Below are 27,137 nucleotides of genomic sequence, written 5' to 3' on the forward strand. Positions count from 1 at the left end.
CTGTTTATGTAAGTGTCCTATCCGTCCTGTCTGTGTAAGTGTCCTATCCGTCCTGTCTGTGTAAGTGTCCTATCCAATTGTTACAGTATCCGCCATTTCTCAACCATTTCGTGATTGTTCCTGTCTTACCTCACTCTTACCAGACTTGTGTTGGGAATGTTGGGAATGTTCTAATTCTTATGTTCTAACTGTCCTATCCATCCTGTCTGTATAAGTGTCCGATCCGTCCTGTCTGTATAAGTGTCCTATCCCTCTGTATAAGTGTCCTATCCGTCTTGTCTGTATAAGTGTCCTATCCGTCCTGTCTATGTAAGTGTCCTATCCCTCCTGTCTGTGTAAGTGTCCTATCCCTCCTGTCTGTATAAGTGTCCTATCCGTCCTGTCTGTATACTGTAAGTGTCCTATCCGTCCTGTCTGTATACTGTAAGTGTCCTATCCGTCCTGTCTGTGTAAGTGTCCTATCCGTCCTGTCTGTGTAAGTGTTCTATCCGTCCTGTCTGTATAAGTGTCCTATCCGTCCTGTCTGTATAAGTGTCCTATCCGTCCTGTCTGTATAAGTGTCCTATCCGTCCTGTCTGTGTACTATAAGTGTCCTATCCGTCTGTGTAAGTGTCATATCCCTCCTGTCTATATAAGTGTCCTATCTGTCCTATTTGCCAATTATGTATCAGCCATGCAGCCATTTCGTGATGGTTCCTGTCTTACGTCACTTTGGCAGTGGCAAGACACTGCCAAAGTGACGCCATGTATTTATACAATATTTCACCGTATTGTCACGTGTCACGTGAGGCTTGACCAATCGGTGTGTCATATTTAGAAAGTGAAAACAAAACTCTCCTGCGGAGAGTAATAATAACTAGAAAAAGTGCTCCTCGGAGCACAAGTCTCCGCCAGCAGACTTGTGTTGGGAATGTTGGGAATGTTCTAATTCTTATGTTCTAATTCTTTCAAAAAAATAGAACATGTTACTGTGTCAAAGTAACATGACACAAGTGTCCTATCCGTCTGTATAACTGTCCTATCCGTCCTGTCTGTATAAGTGTCCTGTCTGTATAAGTGTCCTATCCGTCCTGTCTGTATAAGTGTCCTATCCGTCCTGTCTATGTAAGTGTTCTATCCGTCCTGTCTGTGTAAGTGTCCTGTCTGTATAAGTGTCTTATCTGTCCTGTCTGTATAAGTGTCCTATCTGTCCTGTCTGTGTAAGTGTCCTATCCAATTGTTACAGTATCCGCCATTTCGTGATTATTCCTGTCTTACCTCACTTTGAAAGAGGCTAAGACTCTTTCAAAGTGACACATGTATTTATAGGCCGCTATACGTCACTAGCCAATCAGATCACACTATTTCACCGTATTGTCACGTGTCACGTGAGGCTTGACCAATGTTAGCTTGACATGTGGAAATTGAAAACAATGTCTCCTGGCGGAGACAATAATGACATGTGACGTGGCTCTGTAAGATGCTCTGTAAGAGATATTTATGAACCATGACGGCTAATTATAGCTCTGCACACACGTCATGTGAAGTCCGTCTCCCCTCGGCTCCCCGCTTTGCTTTGCTTTGCGGCCCTAACCTCTAGCCATGTCTGCACACACGTCAGACCTGGCCTATATGGCCTATGACCCCCTAGATCCGAGGTCCAAAACTCATCAGATGTCAGGGCCGCTTCAAACTCTCCAAACATTTCCTCTGTCATCCCTTCTAAATAGTCAATTTCCTCCTCATCCTTCAATGGTGTGGCTAACAGTCTGATACAATCATCATAGGCCTAATATAGGCCAGGTCTGCACACACGTCATGCGAAGTCCGGCTTCTCTGGCCTCCCCTCTCCTCCCGGCTCCTCTCCTCCCCTCTCCTCCCTCCCCGATTTGCTTTGCGGCCATAGCCTCTAGTCACATCCTCCCAACCTCCCAACCTCGGTCATGTTATAAAGAGGTCAGACTTCCTGTATCTGGTTGCTATGGCAACCTGCCAGATCAGGCTGAGGGTCTGATAGGCAAATCAGATAATCAATCAAACCGAGAGTCCAATCATAGATCGAGGTAGGGTAAGTTGCCTAAAACATAGCCATAGCTCTGATCAACAGTCTGTGGCAAATCTCGGGGCAAATGGAGTGATCCTGTGCTTGCTTACCCCGCACGAACTTTCTGAGCTTTTGTCAATTATATAGTATAAGTAAGATGAAGACAGGTTGACAGTCATTACATGTGGTGTTAATGACTGTCTGTAGATCCTATTGCTTACATGTTAGACTACAACTTTTACTTTGAAGGACAAAGACCATGTGATTTAACACATAGTCACGTGACTTCTTTGTTTTGATGAAAAATGTAGATTTAAAGATGACTGACATTTTGAAAAACAAAGACAAAAAAAACATGTTTTCCTTTGGCAGTCCCAAATCAAAATACGCCAAAATACTAATCAGAATATTAGAAAAATGGAGCATTTTCCTGATTTTTGGGTAGGCGACAAATTTGGAAAAATGAAGCCATTCTTTGATTTTTGTTCTGGGATAAAAAAAATGTCAAAACCCGTTTTTAAGAGCTTTTTTCAGTGTCAGTCCCAAATCAAAAGATGCCAAAAGACTAATCAGAATATCAGAAAAATGGAGCATTTTCCTGATTTTTGGGTAGGCTAGAAATTTGGAAAATTGAAGCCATTCTTTGATTTTTGTTCTGGGATGAAAAAATGGCAAAAGCCGTTTTTAAGAGATTTTTTCAGTGTCAGTCCCAAATCAAAAGAAGCCAAAATACTAAGCAGAATATCAGAAAAATGGAGCATTTTCCTGATTTTTGGGTAGGCTAGAAAATTGGAAAAATGAAGACATTCTTTGATTTTTATTCTGGGATGAAAGATTTGAAAAAAAAACTATTTTGAGCTTTTCTCAGTGTCAGTCCCAAATCAAAACAAGACAAAATACTAAGCAGAATATCAGAAAAATGTAGCATTTTCCTGATTTTTTGGTGGGATAGAAAATTGAAAAAATGAAGCAATGTTTTATCTAGGTTCTGAAACGAAAATCAGTAAAATAGACTTGAGAAGTGAATTCGAATTGAATCTCAGATTATACTAAGATTCCTTCACAGGCTTATGGGATTTTAGTATAATCTGAGCTTCAAATTGGAAGTGAATATTTGAAAAATTGAGCAATATCTAATTTGGGGTCTGAAAGGAAAATCAGTAAAATATTTTTTTTTAAAGTGAATTGGACTGAAATGTAAGATTATACTAAGATCCCCTGACCGACATGCATGCTTGAGATTTTTTCTTTGAAATCATTTGTAGTTTTGGAGATATTTAACTTTAAGCGCCCCATGCATTGTTAATGCGGCAATGGACATTTAAAGGCAGGCTTACAACTACATACTTACGCCTAGTAACCTCATTCATACTTTAAAATGTTCATCTTACTGTGGACATGTTTGCCTGAAAAGGAATCTTTGAAATGTTGCATAGTTTTAGAATTGTACTCCTTTAAAAGTTCAGAGATTTATAATGGAGGCGGATGGAAGGTTTTGGGACCTCAAAAAAACACTTTCACCTAGAAACTCCATTCACAGTTCAAAAATTCCACCTTACTGTGGACATGCATCCTTGAGATGTTTTACTTTGAAATGATTTGTAGTGTTTGAAATATTTTACTTTAAGCACCCCATGCATTGTCAATGGCAATGGATATTTAAAGGGAAAAGGGTACAAAATGTGATAGGCTAAGTTAGCAGAACAAGTTAGAACCTCTGTGGTGCAATAGATACAGGACTTGCAACCAGATGGTTACCGGTTCAAATCCATCTAGGATAGGTTTCCAACTATTACCCGACTCTTGCACCTTTATCTGATCTTTCAGTGAAGAGCGTGCAAGAGACCATAGAAAGTATGTACCATGGTGGAGCAGTGGTTAAGATTCAGGCCTTGCATTCTGAAGGTCCTGAGTTCAAATCCCACAAGGACATCTTTCTAATTTTTACTTGGGGCTTTTACCTTTATCTAATCTTTCCGAAAATTCCACGCAAGTCAACAGAACATGTAAGGACTTCTGTGGTGCAGTGGTTTATATACAGGACTTGCAACTAGAAGGTTCCCGGTTAAAATCCAACCTGTTGCACCTTTATCTCTCTATCTTTCACTGAAGAGCGTGCAAGAGACCACAGAAAGTATGAACATCAAATTTCTCTTTTGGGCCTTGAGTCCCAAGACTCAAGACCCAAAAGAGTCTTGAGTCGAACGCAATAGATCCAAGTAGACATCAAATTTCTCTTTTGGGCATGGAGTCTTGGGACTTAAGGCCCAAAATAGAAATTTGATGTCTACTTGGATCTAATGCGTTCGACTCAAGACTCTTTTGGGTCTTGAGTCTTGGGCCCTCTACTGGCCCTCTACTGGCAGTGACGTCACACTTCGGTGCTCTATATCCATTGCCATTGACAATGCATTAGACGCTTAAAGTTAAATGTCTCAAAAACAACAAAAAAGACAGGCAGTGAAAAGAAATCCAAACAGAATAGTAGCCGTCAGACCATTAGCCCGCCTCCTCGTCCATTCACGTGGGCAGGCAGCTAATAATCACCACCGCGTCCATTCAGCAGAGCGTGCGACCCTCACCTATATAGTGATGCAAATGTGGCCTTTGTCTTCATGGGGTACCAGGAGTGCCAGGGGTGGGGGTCTGGGCCATCACCTGTAGGCCTACTCACCTGGCATAAAAGGGGCTCTGAGAGAAGCTTGAGCCATTCATTACTAAACTACAACATGAAGAGACCACCGCTACTACCTAGGCATCACACCTTGAAGGGTGCACCCTGGGAACTGAGACACAGGAACTGTGTTCATGAACTTGGTATAAGTGTAACTGACATCATTCCCCAAATGAATTATATTCAGAGCTGTGGTGATCCATTGTTTTCAATGACTATTAAATAGTTTGTAAGTTAAGATCAACTAGTTTTTTGTTGAATTATTTGGTTTTTGATTACACCATTGACATTTTTGCCATCATTCCTCCAAATATTCTAGAAACTTGACTTGCAAAGTGAATGGTTTTCTGATTTTGTCCCTCTTAAAATAAACTCAACCTTATGGACAAGAACCACATAGGTTGGTCCATGGTTGAGTGTTTTGTCAGCACCACTGGCCTACTCTACAGGTACTTATCCATTCTTGAAAGGGATTTTGAATGTTGAATTCTTGACTTTTTACCAGCCCCTGGCTTTCATAACAATTGCAAAAGTAGAACAGAAATAAGGGTTGAACTAAGAACCTTATTAGGCCTGCAGAGAACCGCACAATCCAGATGAAGTTGTTTTCCTGGGAGTTTCCCACGGTTTCCTTGTTGCTCAATTTAGAAATGTAAGCTTTAAGAGGGCTTGATTCCAAAACGTTCTCCAGGTACCAAGATAAGATCCCTCTCTGTAAATGTCACAAAAATGGTCACCCAAAATACCACATATAGGCTACTATGACTGTCACCCAAACAGTCATCAAAAATACGTATTTATCGTGGAAGACGTTTATTCTTGTCCGAGGGGGGTGGAGACTCCAATTAAATTTGTAATGTATGCAGTCTGGAATATCCTTAAGATTCAATCATCAGTTGTACACATTACACTGAAAATCTAAATAATATGTGGTCAAAACCCCAGTGCTTTTCAATTACTGGAGCAGAAATGGCTTTAAAACGGCCTGATCCAAATAAAACTGAGTCTGAGGAGAGGCAAGCATAGAGAAACCTTTACTTTTTAATTATCACACATTTAGAAAATGAACCACACTGTACAAATGTTGTCCACCTTGCAGCAATAATACAGGTGACATACTGTACGCGCATGATCCCAACTGACCTCAAGCCCTTACAGACCCGCTACTGAAAACGAGACGATCAATTTCTCAACTTCAACTGATAATGGAGTTAAAGCTAGTATGGGCAAGGTCTCTTGACTCGCTCCGTTATCAGATTTCTGGTCAGGTCTGTTCAAGTGCCCAGGGTTGGGAAATGGGGGTGGGCTTGGGGGATTGGGGAGGGGGGTTACGGGGCAGTTTGGGATCAGGCAGCAGCAAGTCTATGGAGGGGTAGAAGGGTCATAACCCTCCCCTTAAACACCCAAACCAGCACTCACCACGAGTCCTGCATGGGTTCAGTCACATACATAAATTACAGTTGAAACAGAGTACAGTCTTATGTCTTTCATCTCATTCCAGTGGGTCGTCTAATATTGTAGGACTGCATCTCTCTGCTGGCCGTCGGGAGCTCCACGCTGTCACCTTTTGTTTTCCTTCTTTCCTGGTTATCCACGCCGTTGCCATGATGCAGGTAGGCTGTAGCATGCAGTAACACCCACCCCCCCTTTTTTTTTTTTATAAGATGCAGTACCTCCTCATTGGCTGTAGGCTAAATTCATTAAGGTTTGCGCTATGCAACAAAGGATGGGAGGAAGTTAAGTTTTTCTCTTTCGTTTTCTTACAAGTGTCTGGTTCATATTTACATTATGAAAACACAGCAGGAGGTGTTGGTTGGTGTCTGTTTGAGTCCTATAGATCCACTTAAGTTTTGTCTCAAAAGGACGGGTGAGTATGTCGTTCTCCTGACTTCCTGGTCGGACAGGGGAGGTCTCCATGGGGGATCATAGTTCATCCCTGCGCCCCTGTCACTTCCGTGGCTGTCATTCTGATTCGTTTACATCCTCGCACACACAACCACCCCCCAATAAGCTGCAAGCAACATGTCCGTCATCACGTCAGAGGGATTCACACTTTATTACTCAGACATTAAAAAGAAAACAAAAGAAAGAACAAAAAAAAAAACCTAATAAAAATAAAATAAAAAGAGTAGGGGAAGGGCTGATGTTTAGGCCAGGTAGCTGTATGTGTCTTTCTCTCCATCCACTCGCTCCAGGTATTCCTTCTCAATCAGGATGTCGATGCATTTCTGATCAATGGAGGGAAACGAGAGACAAGATATAAGAGATGATGAACAGCAGAGCGAGAATGATGTGTAATTAATACCAGGAAGGCCTGGATGGTGTGGTAATGTTACCATAATGTTAACATTAACATTAATTTATGTTATATTATGTTCATTCAGTAGCACAGGTTCAAAATCAAGGACCGTTTTTCTTTGAAAAGTAGGTGAGTGAATGGCATGTGTCTATGTTTTGAATGATTACTCTGGGTTAAATGCAGGAAGATGTGTGTGCGTGTTTACCTTGATAACAGGGACTCTGGGTTTGAAACGGGAGGACAGCTGGTTCAGGACTTCAGCCAGAAGCTGCTGATGTTTCAGCATCTTCCTCATCTTCATGATCCTTACAATAGCAGCCTGAACACACACACACACACACACACACACAACATAAGACAACAGTGAGACCTCTGAACCCGACTTTGTGAGTTACAAGATACATTTGAATAGTACATAAACACACAGACCTGTATGAGCAGCTTGCGGTCCTCCTCTATGTTCTTGTGTGTCGTCTCCTGTTCCTGTTTCTGTTCCGTCTTCATGGGTACGTTGATGTTCACCCGCAATTTCTTACTGCATTTAGACAAAAACACTCGTTACTATAAATACTGAAAACACTCCTGTTCGGTGTGTATCAGTTCAGTTTTATGTACACTATATTTTCACTTTAAAATATAATTAACAAGATTTTATTAATCAGCATCTCACAAGGTCTTCGAGGCCAGGACATCAAATATGTAATAAACACGACTAAGATTCTAAGCCTAGCTAGTGGCAGTGTTGTTGCTGCTGTTCTACAACCAACTGGACCAACGTGTTTTGAACTGACATTGGCATCCTTCGAGGCCCCATTTTGGCTTAAAGGAGTAGTTCACCCAAAACATTACTTATTTTCTATCAATTGCACACCCCATGAAGCCTTGAATCCATGGATTTATTTTTGTTTTTGTGGCATTCCTAAGCCAATAATTTGATTCCCGTCTCCTACTGGCTAATGTATCCGGTAGGAGACACAAAGTAGATTATTTGTGTCTCCTACCGGATACACACCCGGTCATCAAATTATTGGTTTAGGAATGCCACAAAAACAAATCCATGAATTCAAGGCTTCATGGGGTGTGCAATTGATAGAAAATAAGTCATTTTTTGGGTGAACTCCTCCTTTAAGGGTGGGGCCATTGCCATCCTTAGAGTGCTAGTGCAGCTAAAACATTTCACATGAAGGTCATTCTAAAGTGGCAAGGTGACAAGTTTGGTGTCAAATGGCACAGAAACGTTGTTTTGGGGGGATTGAAAAACATGCCCATTAACTAACAACATATAGCTGTGAAAAGTAAGTGAGAGAAAAGAGAGTAAAGACAAGTTAAGAAAAGGGTAAAGGCATGTAGAACAGAAAGTGAAGATAAGTAGATCTCACTTCTTGTATCCGAGGAAGAGTTTGATGAGTGTATCTGGTTTAAAGTCCACTTCATCTACGTTAGCGTTCTCATCCTCCAGGACCTGGTGGGAGAAAGGAGATCATATGCTGTATAAGAATACATACCCATCTATAAATGCACGCAACCTTTGTGTGTTTATTCATGTCTGTACTTGGGCACCGTCCAACCGTTCAAACTTGGTATGGGTGTCTCAGACGACCCGGAGGTGTGCAATGGCAGATGGGATGTCTGTGTGTGTCTGTGGGTCTGATTTGGTGCAGGACGCACCGAATCAGACTGTGGGGGGTGTAGGCATCGGCTTCCCTGATTGGCCAACCCCACCAGCTTCACGGATTGGCCGAGCTTTGCATAACGTTTGTGCCTTAGGCACCAATATGTGGTAGTGTGTGCCATAGATATAGAAACCTAGATACCTCATTGGCCTCTGCAGTTCATTGGAGCGACCTGTATCGCGGCCGCCATTTTGGAGAAGGCAAGCTTCCCGACTACTGGCCAATCACGCCGCGTATTTTCCGGAACTCGTCAGAACCTAGTTGTATAAAAATACCACGTTATATTTTTATACAACTAAACTTGGCCAAGTCCCGGAAAAAAAGGACACGCTGTGATTGGCCAGTAGTCAGGAAGCTTGCCTTCTCCAAAATGGCACACGAGATACTGGCGCCTCAGAGCCGGAGGAGGCTATATATATATATATATATGTCTATGGTGTGTGCAATGGAACTCTGAGGGTGTACTGCACGTTATCAACATTAGTGCTTCCATCACTGTGATGACCACTGTTGTTGCTAAATAACACCGCTCACTTCACACTGGGTGTGATTTTTTTTTAATAATCTCCATATTTGGTCTGATGTGTAATGGTGTGAGATGTCCTTGCCCTGCAGGGCAAGTACATCAGACTCTAGTGGTAAGTACTTCAGACCCTAGAGGCAACTGCAACAATGTTTAAACTACAATAACAAGACCAGGAGACCTGGTTCTGCCAGACCCAGAATAAGTACTTTATAAGACTACGTCACGGCTAAGCCGGACTTCACATGACGAGTCAGCCTGTGTCTATGCCCATGTATGGACGAAAGGGGGACAGACTTTTATAAGTCCGTCCCCTTCACATGACGTGTCAGCCTGTGTATGCCCATGTATGGAGAAAACGGGTACAAACTTTTATGGCTGGGGCCTAAGGGCAAAGGGGGCATGCCCATGTATGGAGAAAACAGGTACAAAGCCTCATGTAGGCCAGACCCCTTGGGTCTGGCAAAGATGGTGGAAATGTCTTAACAGAAGAGCAGGGAGACCACCTCCAGACATTGTAGACGTGTTAGTTACAGGATATTAATACTCTACCATAGAGAATGGCTAAACGTTTTATTCACTAAAATAAGTCCCAGATTGTAGCTTTAACATTTGGATGAGATTTCAATTTCTGGGTTGAAAATCCTTCAGACCACAAAAATGGTCTGTAGATTAGAACTGAATGACACCAACTAGTGTGTTTATATAGCACTGAATGAGACCAAGTAGTGTGTTTATATAAAGAAGTCTGCAGGGTTCAGTAACATTCTATGCCGCGCTAAAAGACAGGGCAAATATTTATACAAAAACTGAACTATAATCACACTCACCAGCAGCTTGGATTTTAACAAGATCTGCAACACCTGTGCAAGAATGTCCTGAAATACAAACAAAAAGCAGTTAGAACACTAAACAATGTAAAGTTGACGGGCAATGGATTTAGGCTATATGTACGGTATAATGTGAGAGAAATCGACAGGCAACATTTTTTAGTTAAGACTTTAATTCAAACTTGACCTCCATTATTAGTGGCACATTTACAATTATTTTCCATAGATGATAAAATAGCACTTGCAATGTGTTAATGCAGATCATATGTTTTTACCAAAAATAAATAATGCTTTTCTTCCTGAAACAGATCTCAAATGTGTTTTGATCCAATAGATAAGATTAGAAAGGTAAGATTATATAGATGGATGGATAGATAGTTGAGTCTTACTTTTTTGATCTGATGGAGAAGATTAGAAAGATGAGATTAGATAGATAGACAGACAGACAGACAGTTGAGTCTTACCGTTTTGATCTGTGTGCTGTCAGTGAGTTGCTGGACAGTGTACATGTCCTCTGTGTTGTACTGAAGCAGGATGGCCATCTGGAATGTAGAGGCCTGAAGAGTGTACCTGCAATCACACACACACACACACACACACACACACACACACACACACACACACACACACACACACACACACACACACACACACACACACACATTGAGACCCATTCTAAAAACACCTCCTACATTCTAACAGTTTTAAAGGAGCTACACCATGAATTTAAAAAATAATAATAATATTTGATATCATATTGTTTATGTCCCTCAAACGTTTTTCAAAAGGTTTGAGCCTAAATCAAGCCTCAGATATACTCATTCCAACTAACTTCTCTCTGGCTTATAAAGCACTTTCACCTGCAATACCACATCGTCCTGTTTGACACGGGGCGCTATTGAGCCAGTTTGTATGCATGTCATGTCCTGGTTCTGTGTGGAAAAAGTAAAAAAAAAAAATAAGAAATAATTTTTAAAAAAATAAAAATGAAAAAAAAATGTTTTTTTTTTTTTTTTTTTGGTTAGAACTGAAAAACGGGAGGAATTGTTCCCAGACGTGACGTAGGCTGGGGGAACAAATCTGACGGACTGTTTTCAGACCAATTTACATGAAAACCACAGATAGCCTATGAAAGCCTGCATGCTCGAAGTCGGGTATTTGTTGGAACAGAAGACAGGTGGGGGAGACCAAAAACACACAAAAATGAAGAAAAAGTTAAAATTCATGGTGTAGACCCTTTAAGAAAAACGTCGCAATTCTATTGAAAATAATTTACTTCTAAAATGACACAGACGCTGTCCCGGATTAAAAGGCATAAAAACGTGTAGGTTAAACAGGTCTGAATGGGTTACAAATCAATAAGGGTACAAGAGTTAATGGAAAAAATCTATTATTTTAAAATAAAAATGATAATTTTATAAAATAATTTATTAATAGATCAATATCGATAAGTTTAAACATTAATTCAAAACAATTCAGATATAGCGAAAATAGCCAATCCACAAACTCACAACCTAGTGATTTTGTAGATCTTCCATTTTCAATTTGTTGGTTATTCGATTAGTTGAAAAAGTATCCGATAGAATAATCACTAAGAAAAGAATCAATAGTTGCAGCCCCATTTAACAGCAGCAATGAATACACAATGCCTGCATGATCAAATATTTGATCAATAAAATTAATCAAATTACATTTTAGTAATCAAATAACTGGTTCTGTGTTGCATCATGTGGGTTAACATTTACCAACATTGTGTACAGTATTGCCTTATTTTAAAATGTATCACAGATTAATGGAATAATCAAAAACAATAATTGAGAGATTATGAAAATAACCATTATATGCAGACTTTAATTCAATTAGGGCTGAGTGATAGTTACAAAATGCCACAATATGTTTTACCTTAAATGTTGCATTTACTGTAATGCAGCATTTAAAGGGGGAAACACTGGACTAGAAAACATTCAGCCACTAGATGTCGCACTCTTACATCACCGCTGTTACAGAAGGTTCATTATTTTTCTGTCACCTCTATAAAGCAACATGTATAACATACAACACATACCATTTAAGACCAGAAAAATACCACATTTAAGGTACATCATATGATGATAATGAATATATTGCCCAGTACAACTAACAAGAAAACAAATCAGCAATATAGTCACTACAGAAGCACAACAATACATTTAACTCATTGAGTGCCCAAATTATTATTATCTATTTCTGGCCATTATGATTTTATTTTTTTATTTTTTCAAAGTAAAAAAACAGTGCTTAGGAAGCGAGATACAGCCTTTTTAAGTTATAAGTTAAACAAGGAGTGGATGGAGCTGCAAATCTTCAGATAATGAAATCTTGGGGGGGTTTTTTCTATTTTTTTCAAAAACACATTAAACACGTTAATGGCACGTTGCACCATAGCGGTAAAACACGTAAAACACGTTAATGGCACTCAATGAGTTAAGACATAATACACCTGACGGCCTGCAGAGTGTACCACTACCTACAAACACACCAAAACATACTGTTGAGGTTGATTTCAGTCTGTGTTTGCCAGGAGAGGTTTTTATGCCGGTGTTTTGAATTGGTAGCGACTAGCGAGCAAACTAAGACTGTGGGAGCCAACCCAAGGCACAGCTGGGTGGGGAAAGAGGTGCACCACCTACATAGACACTCTGCTGCAGCATCTGTGTGATGTTAGATGTTGCTATACTATATGGCAACATTATTTTTGATTTTCTTTCAATAAAAATGTGATTTTTCAGAAAACAGCGGAGCAAGCAACACTGTAAAGCTCTAGCCCCTGATGCTGGACAGGAGGAAGTGGAGGGCAGCGAACCAGGAGTCCTGAGTTTGGATCGCCAACATTGAGGAACCGGAATCGGTTCCATCACATTTGGAACCGTTTCCGGAAACGGTTTCACGCTGTCAGAGCTAGAATGTCTGCAATACAATTACAATACCGGTGGTCTGCTATACAATTACAATACCGGTGGTTCTCAAACCTTTTCATTTCAATGACAACCATAACTCTGAGTATGCGCAAATGGACATTTGGACCCTGTAAGGGTCCAAATTTGTACACTCTCAGAGTTACAGACCTGTAAGGGTCCATTTGGAACCCCCTGAAGTAACCCAGAGGGTACCTGGACCCCACTTTGAGAACTAGTACAATAATATGTATGCAATACTGAATGTATGATTGAATGTGTGTTTAGAAAAAATAATAATGAAGGCCAAAATTATATAGATTTTTTTTTAAATGTAGGAATCGTTAAAGGGAACCGTTAAGGAACCGGAATGGTTAAAATCCTAAAGGATGCCAACCCTAACAGTACGTACCTGTTTTTAAAGCAGTTGGTAACCAACTCTCCTTTAGACAGGTGGTAGAGCCAGGTGAGTTTACGCCCACTGTGTCTGCTGGCGTAGAACGCTGTGAACCGCTGGTAGCTCCGCTCCAACTGCACGCACGCACACACACACACACACACACACACACACACACGCGCACGGATTAAAGCAAAAACAAATCTCACGACTGAAAAGTTGTGATAGGCCGTTCCAATCTGCGATTTGTGAAACAGCATGGAAGGAACAATTCCTAACAATTGGCACAATATGTTATGTTAGGTATTATCATTCGTTAGGTTTTATCATTCTAAACCTACAGTATGTTCTTGAAAGCAACATACAGCCGTCAGCCAAACAGTTGAAGGAATTACAGGTTGAGGCTTTAATCTTTGCGTTTATGAAAAATCCGAGACCGTTAAGTGTTTTATGTTAGATGATTCTGAACATGAATTATTTCTTTTTTATTTTTATTTTTTTTTATTTCTAGTTTGACACATTCCAATACTCTTTAATCTTGTAAAAATACTGAAATCAGTCGTGGCGACTGAACTTTATCCACGCACACAAGGCGACAGAGAAAGAGAGATGAAGATTACAAGAAGGCAGACAGACTACTATCAGAGGATGAACTCATATCTCTACTTTATTCTCCTCAGAATAATAAAAAGACTAGTTCTGTCAATAATAACTATGTTTTAAGGGTCAGATGGTCATAAGAACAACACTAAACAGTCTATATGTAGGCTCATACATGCGTGACAGCAGAGCTATCGATTATTTGTGTGTGTGTGTGTGCGCGCAAGCGTGTGTGTGTGCGTGTGTGTCTCACCTCAGAGGGTAGGGCGAAGGTACAGGACTGCTGGAAGGGCCAGGATCCAGAGCTCAGAACCTGGATACTGAAGTCCACTGCACACAAACAACAAAATACATCAGCAGCTCATCAACCATTGTTCAGAGGTCCTATAATTTATGTATTATCTAACTAGTTGTCTACAGCTGGCTTTTGGAGGAAGAGTGTGAGTGTGAGTGTGAGTGTGTGTGTGTGTGTGTGTGTGTGTGTGTGTGTGTGTGTGTGTGTGTGTGTGTGTGTGTGTGTGTGTGTGTGTGTGCGTGCGTGCGTGCGTGTGTGCGCACAATTTGTGTCCCCATGTAAATGTCCCCATTTACATAAGGTTAGTTATGTATCCATTAGGGTTAAGGCAAGGGTAAAGGTTAGGCATGTATCTGTTATTAATGTAAGCCAATGTGATGAAAGTTAGCAAAACCAACGTTCGTTTGTGTGAGTGTGTGTGTCTCAGTACATACAGTCCAGTGGCTCCGAGTTGGACAGGTGTTTCTTGAACTGTTCGTTGAGGTCTTTGCTGACTCCTATATCTTGGAACATCCTCTGCAGTTTGGACGTGTACTCAAACCCACACGCTTGCTGTAAAAGGACCAACACATACAGAAACGTTTGGATAATTAGCCAAAACATCCCTTATGGGTGACTTTGACAATTCCCTCCATGTGCACTGTGGTCCCTGTGGCTCCCAACCTCCACAGTTGGCCTGTGGAGGTTGTAGACAACCATATGAGTCTTCTGATACACAGAGTTACCAGACACTTTTTTTCATGAGGAGTTTCACCAGGAGAGCATAAAGGTGCATTCACACCAGACGCGATAAAATAATTGTGTTGCTTGTGGGAGCTCGTGGGAGCTGTCGCTCTATTCAACTGACATTTTGTGAATTTGGTCGCGGCAGCATCAGCAATGCGTGTTTTGATCAGTGTGTTTGTCAAGCAAGGTAAAACACGCACACATGCTTACCAGAGATGGTGAATTCTATCAAGACAGATTTTCATAGGATTTCAATGAAAATCTGTCGTCAGGATCGCGGTTCTGTGGAATAGAAGCTCTCCGAGGGGGCGAGCCCTTTCGCAGGAAGCAAGCAAATTAGCCTAAAAAGGGCACGGCCAAGCCTGATATCCTGTCATTCAGACATTGAAATGAGCTTGCCCCCAGGGGTAAAACATATATACATATATTTTGAACTGAATGGGTTCCCAGATTGCTCTCTCAGTAGTCTATTGACCAGTGTTGTATCACATAGCTCAGTAAATCCACACACATCTTATTGAATGTCGCTCTGTTCTGCAAAAATCGATTGAGATGAAAATCTGTTTGCCACGTATCGTTCTATTCGCGTCGATTCAGGGGTAGACGTGAAATATTGCTTGATATTACGTATTTATATTGACTTAATATTGAATCGTGTTGCTGAATTAAGTCGCGTCCGGTGTGAATGCACCTTAACGCACGTGGAGATTCATCATGAGGTTTCACACTATCTCCCCCGATCCCCTCCCCCGCTGAACAGGTGCCCCCACCAGCCAGCAGGGGCCGCTAGTGCAGCGACAAGGACATGATCCCTTCACCATCATCCCACCAGTGAACACTGACATGTGTTCGATTGTAGAGCGGTTGCGACGGGGGTGGGGGCCAGACAGTCTTGTATATTGTATTAATTATCAACCAACAATATAGAATTTTACTCTCTTTATACTTGCACAATGATATGAAATGGGATATTTGATATTGTTGTCCTGTTATCTGACTTTTTCCCTTTGTTTCTTATCTATGCTTCTTCTTTGTAGCTGCAAATTGTTAAGAAATTATTTCACTGGTTTGTTCCTTTTTTATTTAAAAGTGCCTCCATGATGAATCAGGCCATGCATATGATGCATTGTTTTTTGTGTAGGCTCCATGCTAAACTTAACCACTAGTAATCCACTTCCCCCATTCATCTGTAGGATGCATAAGCGCTGGTAGGCTACTACTGGCCATATGCTTTGTACCATTGTTTTTGAATGGTTCAGCCATGATGAAGCAATTATTCCATGCATATGATAATTGCACTTTCAGTATGCTAAACCTGCCCACACCTGAAACGTACTGTCCAGTGTGTCTGTATTGTTTTTGAATGGCTCGGCCATGGTGAACGTTAACGCCGGTTGATCTTCTTCCTCCATGGACAAGGGCGATTCACCTGGCACACCACAAATGGATAGCGGATCCATTCCTTTGCACTTGGCGGGGGTGGCTGGGAAGTAACGCTCGATCTCCACTGACAGCGAGGCTAGGCGATCACGCAAAAGCTGGGAGAAGGAAGGCACAGTCTCAGTCTCATCTACAAGCCCTGCTCATCCAGCGGAGCTGCAGCCACTTTATCTGTCAACTTAAAAAGAGTCGCCACTCTCTCGGATTGACGGATTGAGTTCTTTGAGCAGGTTGCATGTGTCACACCGGTGAGTTTTGAGACCCATTCCCCCTCATTGAAATGTGCGGCCACCGCAGGTTTTATTTCTCAAAGAAATCACGTAACTCAAACCCCCTGGCCAGGGATCTCCCCGTGGGTCGCCATCTGACATCAGCGTGTAAGAGAAGGCGTTTGTGCTCTGCATTCATTTCCTCACATATCTACTCAGATGCAAGCTAAGTGCATGGGCTTTGATGTGGTTGATAATTTTAATAACGCCATTCAATACACGCTGTTATTTTCCGCTAGACAGCATCTCTCTTTGGATGACACACAGTGCATAATCTCACATTCGTGTTCACCCGTTTAGTCTGGTAGTGAAATCAGAAACCAGACAGCACACCTTCCAGAACTGGTCCGCACGTACCAGTCGTTACGTAAATGGGTCATGGACCACTAACGGTCCGTGACCCAGTGGTTGGAGACTACAGCTCTACGCCACCTGGATGAATTGTGTGTGTGTGTGTGTGTGTGTGTCTCCTGACCTTTAGTTTGGAGATCATGCTAGCCTCAGCGTCATCGCTAGCACTGTTCTGGTGGACCAGGCGCTTAGCTAGCATCTTAGCATAGAACTTCTGGAACACATCCTTGTCCTCGATGTACTTGAAAACCACCATCTGGTAACACATACACACACACAAGTTTAAACAAAATAAAAGCCACAAAAAAGATGTATTTATTTATGTTTATGTGACAGGGACAATACATTAAACAATGTATCAAGTTATAAAAACATGAAACCATTGCATTGTATGTGGGGTTTCTAGCCAAGGCTAATTTGTGACCCCTGTCCCTGGTTAGGCCTTTCTATACAAATATCTACCTAGTTAAAAAAGTATCCAATTACAATAAGCACATGCAAGAAGCTCTTATCTAAACAAGTACAAAAATATTTGTAATAACATAACATAAGGACAGAGTACAGCTATGGCGAGATCAAAGCATCCTTATATATTTATTTTCCTAGACGAAGTACTGTTTTTTATTAATAGAGGTCAGAGTGTCTCACCACTTGGTTGAGTGTGTCCTCCAGTTCTGCCTCCTCTGGGTTCTTGGAACTAGAATGGACACACACACAATGTACATCCATTAGTTTCTGCTTATATAAAGAACCTTAACAAATGCAATAAATGCATTTGGAAAACATGGCTTTCAGTCATTTAAGGTTTCATCCCATTCAACTTCTTTCTCTGTGTTCCATTATCACATTTGCAATGAAGTATGGACTTTAAAGCTGCAATCCTGATCATATTTTAATCAATACAACTGTTATTTCAGCCAATCTGAATGGTAAAGTATTAATATAATTGGTACTCCAGTGGTTGGAGGTGGTATGAAAATCCTTGGCGTTTTAATTTGTTTTTTTAATCTGTATGTCCTGACACATTAAAGGCGTTTTGACTTTTGTCCTTGCTTGTACTGAGCGTGCGTGCTTGGAGTTCGCCTAAGGGCTTTTTTTCATCATTGGTATGAAAATCAATTGGAGACTTGATACTTGAGACATGAAACACATTCAATATTATTGCATGGTTATTTTATATCAGAATTATTTTATTGTTGTGTTTTAAATAATCCATTTTAAATGGATTGATTGATTTGAAACGTATAGCTAAAAATAGTCCCTGAGAAAATGTTAAGGAACGTAATTCAAACGAGCAAATGATGTTTAGCCAACACTGACTCGATCATTCGGGTAACGTTTTAATGACTATGGAGAAAATGAAAACAAACATGCAATCTGAAAATTAAGCCATTAACAGGAGACTTATGCTGTGAATGACATGTACTGACACCCTGACCGTAAAGGAGTCACCAAAAAAATGAAAAATCTCCTATCAATTACACACCCCATGAAGCCTTGAATTCATGGAGATTTTTAAGTTTGTCGCAAGTTTGTCCCTAAGCCAATAATTTGATGACCGGCGGAAAGATGCTAATGTATCCGGTAGGACACTCAAAAAGTCTCCTTTGAGTCTCCTACCGGAGAGAGCGCCGGTAATCAAATAATTGGCTTAGGAATGCGACAAAAACAAAAAAATCTCCATGAATTCAATGCTTCATGGGGTGTGTAAATGATAGAAAATAAGTCATTTTTTGGGTGAACAACTCCTTTAACCAACCCTAACCTCAAACCTAAACCCTAAGAAGTATCTGGGCCTTTGTTTTGTCTTTTGGTAAATCTATAACACTCACCTCTTTTTAAGCAGCGAGTCACAGTATCTGGCCAGTAGTTCAGGAGACTTGCTGGAGGACTGAGCCATTTTGGTGACTGCATTGTTGTTAATGAAACGACCACAAGCCTGAAGAGACACAATCAGAAACACCACATCAGTCAATGTGAGGTTCATACAAGGAATTAGCTAGCACGTTCATAACCGATTACGCTGTTAAAAATCTCAATAATATAATGTTGATAAAACATGGTAATGAAGTAAAAAAGTATGGTAAATACTCATCACACATTATCCAGACATCAACAGACATCTTGAAATAGCTTTACATGTTTAGCCAGCACTCAAAAACAAATCATTTTATAACAGAACAAAGCCAAGCATTCACATTTTGGTTAAGTAGTAAATAGCACATATTTGTAAATGACCAATCATTGATTACAAAAATTGTACTTTATTTTCAATTGATCAATTATAGAGCTAATCATTTCATTCCTAAAACCCAGCATTACACATATACCAGCTGACAACTTACTTACAAAGTAAATGCACAAAAAGGACTCGCATTAGTGCAACAGAATACTGCAAAAAAATACTCCATATTAGACTGCGTACAAAGCTCAAAACTGAGGAGTGTGCCACTGACCTTGTCGAGGGCAGCCACAAAGCCAGCGTCGTTGTTGAAGGCAGACATGACCAGAGCGTTGTACTTCTTATGAACGTCCAACGTGGTCTGGACATAAACCTTCGGGTCCTGGGATAGACCGTCAAAACAGTACGCTTTGGTTTGATCGGATAACATCATATACTGAGTTACTTTTCCATTTTTGTTGTTTAAGTCTGAAAATCCTCATCCTTATACAAATACAGTTTGTTATCTTCGCTACATTGGATAGCTGTGGTTATGGTTAAATTGTTCAATAATTAGTAGTGTGCAGAACAATTGGCAGTGAAAATATGCGCCCTTAAGTTTTAATTCATACTTCATCGCACAACCGTGATGCCCAACAACAACGTAAAAAAGCAATTTCAACTGAAAAATATGTCGAAGTGACTCTTTTAAGCTAAGTTGTGTCATCGTTGTGAATTAGTTTTAACATAAGATTTTTTCTCAGTGGCGTCCATACGTTGAGAGCAGCTTCTCCACACTTCTCAATGGCGGCCAGGCCCTGGTTGTGGATGTGAGTCTCCAGAAGTTTCTTCAGCTCCCCCAGACCGTCTGTAATGCGCGACACCAGGTTGTACATCCTGCCCAGGTCTGACAGAGAGGGGACAAACACACACATGCTTAACTTGGTGCCAAAAAGATTTACAAGCTCTCACAAAAAAAAAAAAAAAGCTGCCATTATTGCGTCTGAACATCATCTTGATCAACAGTTTCCCATTGGAGACCTGACCTGCATCATTTTGATACACTGTACTGATTTACTCTCAACTAACTTGATCATATATACTATACATGATATATTACTAACACCATGAGCGCTGCCATATCGTACTGTATGCCCAATGATACTGGATGCAACTGTTCTAAGTACAATAAATCTGCCTTGCAAAACCATGTGTTCATTTTGAGGTTTCTTCCAGTTATAGGGGGAACTGGTAGGTCTCTGTAACAGCATGGTCTTGACTGATCTATATGTTGTGTCTTGAGAATTGTCATTTATAAATAAAAGTGATTGAAATTGATGCATGAATGAATGCAGGACCTTACCTTCATTCTTGTCAGCATCCAGAAGGTTCTGGAACTCGGTGTGGAAGATCTCCAGATGTTTCTCTATGAGCACCTGTTCACACTTCCTGGCCAGTTCATCCTGAGTGGACTCATGGAGGTAAACCTGAACACGACGCTGTTCCTCTAGCAGACGAGCCTCAGCCTAAATACACACACACACAGACACACACACGTGCAATACAGAGCCACATAACGAAACACAGACAGAGACAGACGCACAAACAGAAAAATAGACACAGACAGAGAAGCAAGCATGCAAACACACACCCATACACAAATAGCATTAGGGACAGTACTAACAGTAACAGCGGAAGTAGTAATAACAGTTCTAATCGTGGTAGTAATACTAGTGGTAGTAGTAATACTAACAGTTCTAATCGTGGTAGTAATGCTAGTGGTAGTAGTAATACTAATATTCATATTAGGCGTGCGTACGCCGTACCTTCTTCATGTACTCTGTGACAGGGTTCTGTAGTAGGAACTCTGTGCTCTCTCGTGTGTAGAAGCGCTCTGTGTCGGTGAGGAACTGACACTCGAAATACTCCTTGTACACAGACAGCGTGGGGCCTTTGGCGAAGGCGTCTTCTTCATTCAGACCCAGCTCAACTGGAGAGAGAGAGATCAGTCGCATCATGAATCACACCCGCTTTCCACTGAGCTAATTGCTCCAGGAAAAGAACTGAGCAACACCAGCATCAACAAGAGAAAAAACGTCTTTGCGTCTGCACTTGCTTTTCATCGACTTCATAGCTTAAATGCTGGAAATGCCGTTGATATCCTGAGTTATTACTGTATACCTTTGCTCTACGGTAACACTCATCCTGATTGTGTTTGTTTCTGACCTGGTAAGTCGCTATGGATAAGCATGTCTGAAATGTAAAGGGGAGTATCTGTGTCTGTGAGTGGGTGGGGGGCCTATGCTTTGGGACAAATCACCTTATGACCTGATGTGTGTAGAAATTGTGTTCTAAAAAATGAAGAGCTTTCTGTTCTGCTAGGCCTTTAATGGTTAGAATGTGTGTGCTAATATTTATGTGTGGCGTTGCCAGCCACCACGTGGGCATACTTTGTTTTAGTTGCTGTTTGTTTGTGTGTGTGCGGTGTTGCCAAACCCTATTTGGGCATATGTAAGTTGTTGTTTGTGTGAGGGGGGCGTCATTACAATGTGAATGTGAATGATTAGGGTGATCACTGTATATTTTTGGTACTTGACTTGGCGTATTTCACTACTATTGTTGTATTTTAAAGTGAAGCATATCGGGATTGCACCTGCATGCAATGTGCTGTACAAATATAATTTACTTTGAGTTTCATTGTAAGCAACTCTTTGATGAGAGCATACACCACTCAAATATTAAAAAGGTAAGTTCATCAAGTAATACTTTGTGTTCTCTTTTCTTGTCGTCTCTATTTATATTCTCTGAAAAGCACATTATGACCCATTTGTCAAAAAGCATGTTTTAAATAACATCTGACGTATCTAGAAAACCGGTCCATAAATACAGTAACATGACATGATCATGATGAATTAACACAACAGCTTAGAGCAAGTCAATGGAAACGTACAGGGGTCATCGAGAGGTAACGTACCGTAAGACTGAACCACGCCACTGATGAGTCTGGTGTTAATGGTCTCTCCGTTCCTCTCTCTCTCTATAAGCTTCAGCACTGCATTTGTTACCTGAGGGAGAGAGAAAGAGAGACATAGACACACAGAGAGAGAGCGATATCATTGCTTTGATCATCACTTTATGTTTATTAAACAAGATGAACCCTAGCATCCCTATTTTAGGCATGTCATATTAGGCAAACATTGGTAAAATCCATGTCAACAGCCGAACTACAACCCCACAAATGAGAAGCATCGTGGGCTTGTAGATCTGCTATTTACGCTATTCATTGTACAACAAAGTCTATATAGGGTTTCAGTGGTTAATTGTCTTCTCTCAGATCAGCTAGCTAGATGGCATCAGCGTGTGTCTGCAAGATCGAGTTCCACCCACCTGCTTGTTCAGGGGTCTGAATAAACACTCCCTCCATGTCACCAACGCCAGCTGGGAGGAGGTGGAGGAGGGCGTGGGGTGAAAGATGAAGAGGAGGTGAGAGGAGGAGAGGAACGAGTAATGGAGGAGAGGGAAGAAAGGAGGAGGGTTATGGAGAGGAGAGATGTGGTTTGGGATGACAGGAGAGCAGAAGAAGAGAATGAGAGGATTAATAGAAGATCAACGAACGTACCGCATACAACCACAAATTAATGATCGAAAATGAACATTTGTCCTCCTGTGCTGTTTTCATTTTAAGTAGTGGTCTGTCTATATCCGTTATACTGCTACAGGCTGCTCCAGTGTCCCTATTTCCTCTTTATGGCTGGATAAAAGCATCATCTTATCTAAGCAGCAGCAGTTGGCACAGTTAGCCAGTGCTGCCCACAACAAGCATCTGTTCAACTGACGAGGTGAATGGAGGACATTAGGAGACATGTAAAAATATACCAAGCATGCAAGCTCTCTGTCAACAACAAAATTCCTTATACTCAATAGTCAGTACTACCAGCAGTTTATCATTAAGCACTCTGGGGATGAGGGTTAGCCGTTGTGTGCCTTGCTCAAGGGCACATTACTGGTAGATGGGGCAGTGAGAGGGTATCTCGTCACTTCCTCCAGCTAGCCCCACAACCCAAAGCCTGTTACCCAAGACATTTTGCTTGCAAGTTATGCATTGTCTATTTTCTTCATCTGCTGAAGCTGCACTTTTGCACTTGTACATGCGTTTCCTGTATGAAATCAACCGACTTTCCCTGTGTATTAAATTTTCTTTCCAAATCAAGTTTATCTCAACTTCGCCAGGTGGGGGATTGTAACCGGTGACCTTCTAATTGCAAGCTCACCATCTCAAGCTCTACACAGGCCGTCCCGTGTGTGTGCTTACCGAGTAGATCTCGTAAATGCCCTTGCGTCCCTCGTCACACTCCCGCCGGACCCAATGGCGGTTGAGGTAGGCACAGATACCATTGAGCACTTTACTGGAGAAACGGTAGTCCTCCCACTGTTGTGTGTAGAACTTCAACACACACTCATCCATCAAGTCCTCTCCATCCTGGAAGGCAGGGATAGACGAAGGAAGGGAGAAAGAGAGGAGGAAGGGAGCCAGGGAAGAGAGGCCGAGTGGAAGGAAGAAAGGAAAGATAGAGGAAGGAAGACAGGGAGTGAGGGAGGGAGGGAGACGAGGAGGGAGGGAGGAAAGGCAAGGGGAAGAGCGAAGAAAATAGATACGAAAAGAACAATAGTAGAAAGAAAGTAGAAAAGAGGAAAAAGATAGAGGAAGAAAGGAGGGGGAAAGACGGAGAATAAAAGAGAAAGGAGAAACCATTGTGTTAATGTAAGTTGACACAGATGTCATTTCCTAATCTCTTCCCAATCAATTTTTTTTCTTGTCCTCCTTCAGGCTGACTTTCCATCTTCCAATGAACAAGTTCATGTACACACGCATAAATCAAATCTGGTATGTGTTCAGACAGATATATGTGCATATTTGTGGTGTTAATGAACTGTATATAAACCTATATAATAGGTGACTATAACTATGTGATGTAGGGGTGCAACGGTTGAGTTAACCCACGGTACCTATGATTTTGAGACACGTTTTCGTTCAAATTCTTTTTAAGAAGAGAAAATCTCAAATTCTATCCTTATTTTGCCTATTAAAAAAAGAAACATAATTGACACATTCCAGTATGACAACATTGTCAGCCTTTAATTATTTCCAAGGGAAAAAAACGTTACGTTGCTGACTTCACTGTTGAAGGGGGAGAGACCCTCACAAAGAAAGAATATGGCAATAAAACTGTTTTTAGTCGTTTTGATCTCTGTGGAAGGATTAAAAAATGTTGTGCCTACAATGCTTACCCCTCTGTTGGGTTAGTGTTGTCTGTCATAGAGCACTTTGTTTGAGCTGGAGATTTTTGAACGAGGCAACAAGCTCAAGTTACAGCGAGTCCAGACGACAAGGGTACAGGGTTTTCTCCAATGACAGAGCCATTTTGGCATAAGAAATGTAAATGTGTGAATTATGTGCAAAAGTCTGCAATTCACCAGTGCGTACTGAACAGTGGATATGGAACTGTACCATTCAATATTAATCCCAGAAACATTGCACCCCTAATGTGACTATGTACTGATGTATGTATAATGGACCGACCATAAGCAGGCTTGTTTGCTAGGTTATGTTAGTGTGTGTATGGTGTATTAAGGACTGACCTTAAGCAGGCTGGTTAAATAGTTCTTGAGGAACTCTTTGAGTCTCTTGTAGAGTTCTAGGCCTACAAACTGGGCTCCGCCTGGAGTGGTGGTCTTCTTGGAGGGCTTGGCCGCGGGTACAGAGCCCCTGCCCTGACTGGACTGGTGCACACTGGTACAGTAGTTATATACATGTCTGAGGCACAGGGTTAAGGTGAGTACACAACAGAGGGCAAACAAAAAATGTCAACGTGTTGTGTATATATTATACACAATATGCACATCACCGATACCATCGGTGTCAGGTGGAAACCTTGTAAGTCCAAAACCACTCCTTTATTATAAATTTAAAACCATTTTAAAATAGTGAAAATATCCGATCTACAATTTCACAATATGTTGCACGTTTTGAGCTTGTATATCTGCACTACTTTTGTGCGACACTCATGTATGAAGTAGGGCATTAATTTAGACAAAAATAAAATCAAGTTGAAATATGGAGATACAAGGTGTCTGTCTGACGGCAACGATATGCTAAATTGAGAATAAACATGGTGGATCAAATTAACCTAGCGCTTAGTTGTGGATCTGGGAAAGCTAGCGCATAGACACACAGGACGCATATAAACAGATTTTCCTCATTACAGACTAAACATGGCATGGCGAGTTTAAAAATGCTGCCCTTGCAAAGCGTTTGTATGTCACAACTAATCTGGTTTAATCAGGGCCCTGTCACAGAATGGTTACGAGGCACGTGCCTCCATGTTGGATGAAGTGGCACCAAAACGGAGAGATTGCTGTGATGAGATTGTGGCATCATATAATTTTATTTCAGGTCTCCATAATAATTAGGGTCATGCAGACCAAGCTACTAGAGGCCTCCCCGGGGATGTTTGGAGGGTGATTAAACTACAATTAGACGGCACACGGCAACAATTAGACGGCACACAGCAAAAGGGAAGTTTGTGATATCATCATTTCTACCTCCCTGACCTGTTTGATATTTTAAATATCACCTCTCATTACACAGAAATTAAGTGCTTTGTCATCGTTTAGCCAAGAAGGAAGAGGCCACTACAATTACAAACTGCTTCTGCCATCTCTCTTTCAACATGGCAGAATGATCCTCCAAACATTCTGTGCAGCCTCTATAAACGTTTAGATGGCGTTCAATTCAAGCGTTAACTCCTGGATCTACATCATTACAAGCAGTGAGGAGTGCGTCTTTAACTGTTGGAATTATTGCCTGAAAGTCAGAATTCATGCTTATTGTACTGCGACACTCATTCTAAGTCACTACCAGTGTCTGTAAAATGCCCGAAATGCAAATAAAATTCATGATTCAGGTCAGAGAATCTTCACAGACACACACACCTTGGAGCTATCAGCGAGCAACAGCAAGAGTGAGGGCCCCAAAAAAGGCTCTAATAAGCAGAAATGTCAGTCAGGCAACCTGAATTGGAGCAGTTTAATTCTGCTGGATTGAACGGAGAATGATATCTGGGAAATGTCTTGTGAGATGAAGCATGTCCACTGGAGAGGAGGAATGTACTGGTTTCGGGCTGGTTCCAGCTCATTCCTCCAGCTCTTCAACTGGAAATTAATTCTAACAGCGATTCTCAATCAGCGGGCCGGGGCCCACTGGTGGGCCGTGAGGATATTGCAAGTGGGCCCCCAAATAATTGGCAAAACACAGCGATTTTATGATATGTAACGTCTTTTCAAACCTGCTCAATCATTATATGCTCGATTAATTTACTAGTGTCATAATTTCTTGAATTGGCCGTCTAATTTGCCACGAACGCTTTTGATATTTTCAAGTGGGCCCTGATCCAGAAAAGGTTGAGAACTGGACTAGAAGACAGCAGGGACATCCTACAGCTTTACCCCGTGCCACCCGCACACCCAGATATACTACCAACAATTCCTGAATTGTACAGGGCTGCAACTCTGTCTACTGACATCTCACAATGTATTACATTACATTATTAGTGTAATATCTAGTGCGGAAAGAAAGGGTTTGTCATGATTATATTCATATGATGATCTTGATGGAGTTGTTGTTTACGAGCACTTCACTCACATTTACAAGGCGAATAATAAACAGGCATGGGGGGGGGGGATTGCTCACAGATAAGACTCTGATCATCTTAATAGCCGTCTGTTTGTTCTGATGCATTATGTGGATAAACAGCTATATACTGCAAAAGACAGCTTTCATTCTGCAAACAATGCCCTTGCAGTATAAGTGTTTTATAACAGCGCCATTCGGCAGGGACCGAGAAGACTGTTGGTTTTTCAGTACTAGCGAGTTATTTCGATCT

General features: G+C 41.2%; 1 protein-coding gene across 1 annotated transcript in view; it reads right to left on the reverse strand.

Moving 5' to 3' along the window:
- Nucleotides 1–5,718: 5,718 nt before the first annotated feature.
- Nucleotides 5,719–27,137, reverse strand: part of LOC311038463 (cullin-1-like) — a 36,467-nt gene continuing 15,048 nt past the window's right edge. Inside the window, exons 3-22 of the mRNA XM_084047999.1 lie at nucleotides 24,835–25,009; nucleotides 23,507–23,674; nucleotides 22,582–22,632; nucleotides 22,169–22,259; nucleotides 21,021–21,184; nucleotides 20,558–20,720; nucleotides 19,971–20,101; nucleotides 19,490–19,597; nucleotides 18,866–18,972; nucleotides 17,682–17,730; nucleotides 17,158–17,289; nucleotides 14,682–14,799; nucleotides 14,206–14,282; nucleotides 13,368–13,486; nucleotides 10,487–10,592; nucleotides 10,023–10,070; nucleotides 8,376–8,458; nucleotides 7,426–7,531; nucleotides 7,202–7,315; nucleotides 5,719–6,925 (exon numbers count right to left, since the gene is read on the reverse strand). Coding sequence (XP_083904125.1) covers nucleotides 6,845–6,925; nucleotides 7,202–7,315; nucleotides 7,426–7,531; nucleotides 8,376–8,458; nucleotides 10,023–10,070; nucleotides 10,487–10,592; nucleotides 13,368–13,486; nucleotides 14,206–14,282; nucleotides 14,682–14,799; nucleotides 17,158–17,289; nucleotides 17,682–17,730; nucleotides 18,866–18,972; nucleotides 19,490–19,597; nucleotides 19,971–20,101; nucleotides 20,558–20,720; nucleotides 21,021–21,184; nucleotides 22,169–22,259; nucleotides 22,582–22,632; nucleotides 23,507–23,674; nucleotides 24,835–25,009 — 2,191 coding nt within the window. The 3' untranslated portion in view covers nucleotides 5,719–6,844. The remainder of the gene's footprint in view (nucleotides 6,926–7,201; nucleotides 7,316–7,425; nucleotides 7,532–8,375; nucleotides 8,459–10,022; nucleotides 10,071–10,486; nucleotides 10,593–13,367; nucleotides 13,487–14,205; nucleotides 14,283–14,681; nucleotides 14,800–17,157; nucleotides 17,290–17,681; nucleotides 17,731–18,865; nucleotides 18,973–19,489; nucleotides 19,598–19,970; nucleotides 20,102–20,557; nucleotides 20,721–21,020; nucleotides 21,185–22,168; nucleotides 22,260–22,581; nucleotides 22,633–23,506; nucleotides 23,675–24,834; nucleotides 25,010–27,137) is intronic.

The sequence above is a fragment of the Gymnoscopelus microlampas genome (assembly GCF_963454915.1).
Source record: "Gymnoscopelus microlampas genome assembly, chromosome: 22".
In the NCBI taxonomy this organism is placed as follows: domain Eukaryota; kingdom Metazoa; phylum Chordata; class Actinopteri; order Myctophiformes; family Myctophidae; genus Gymnoscopelus; species Gymnoscopelus microlampas.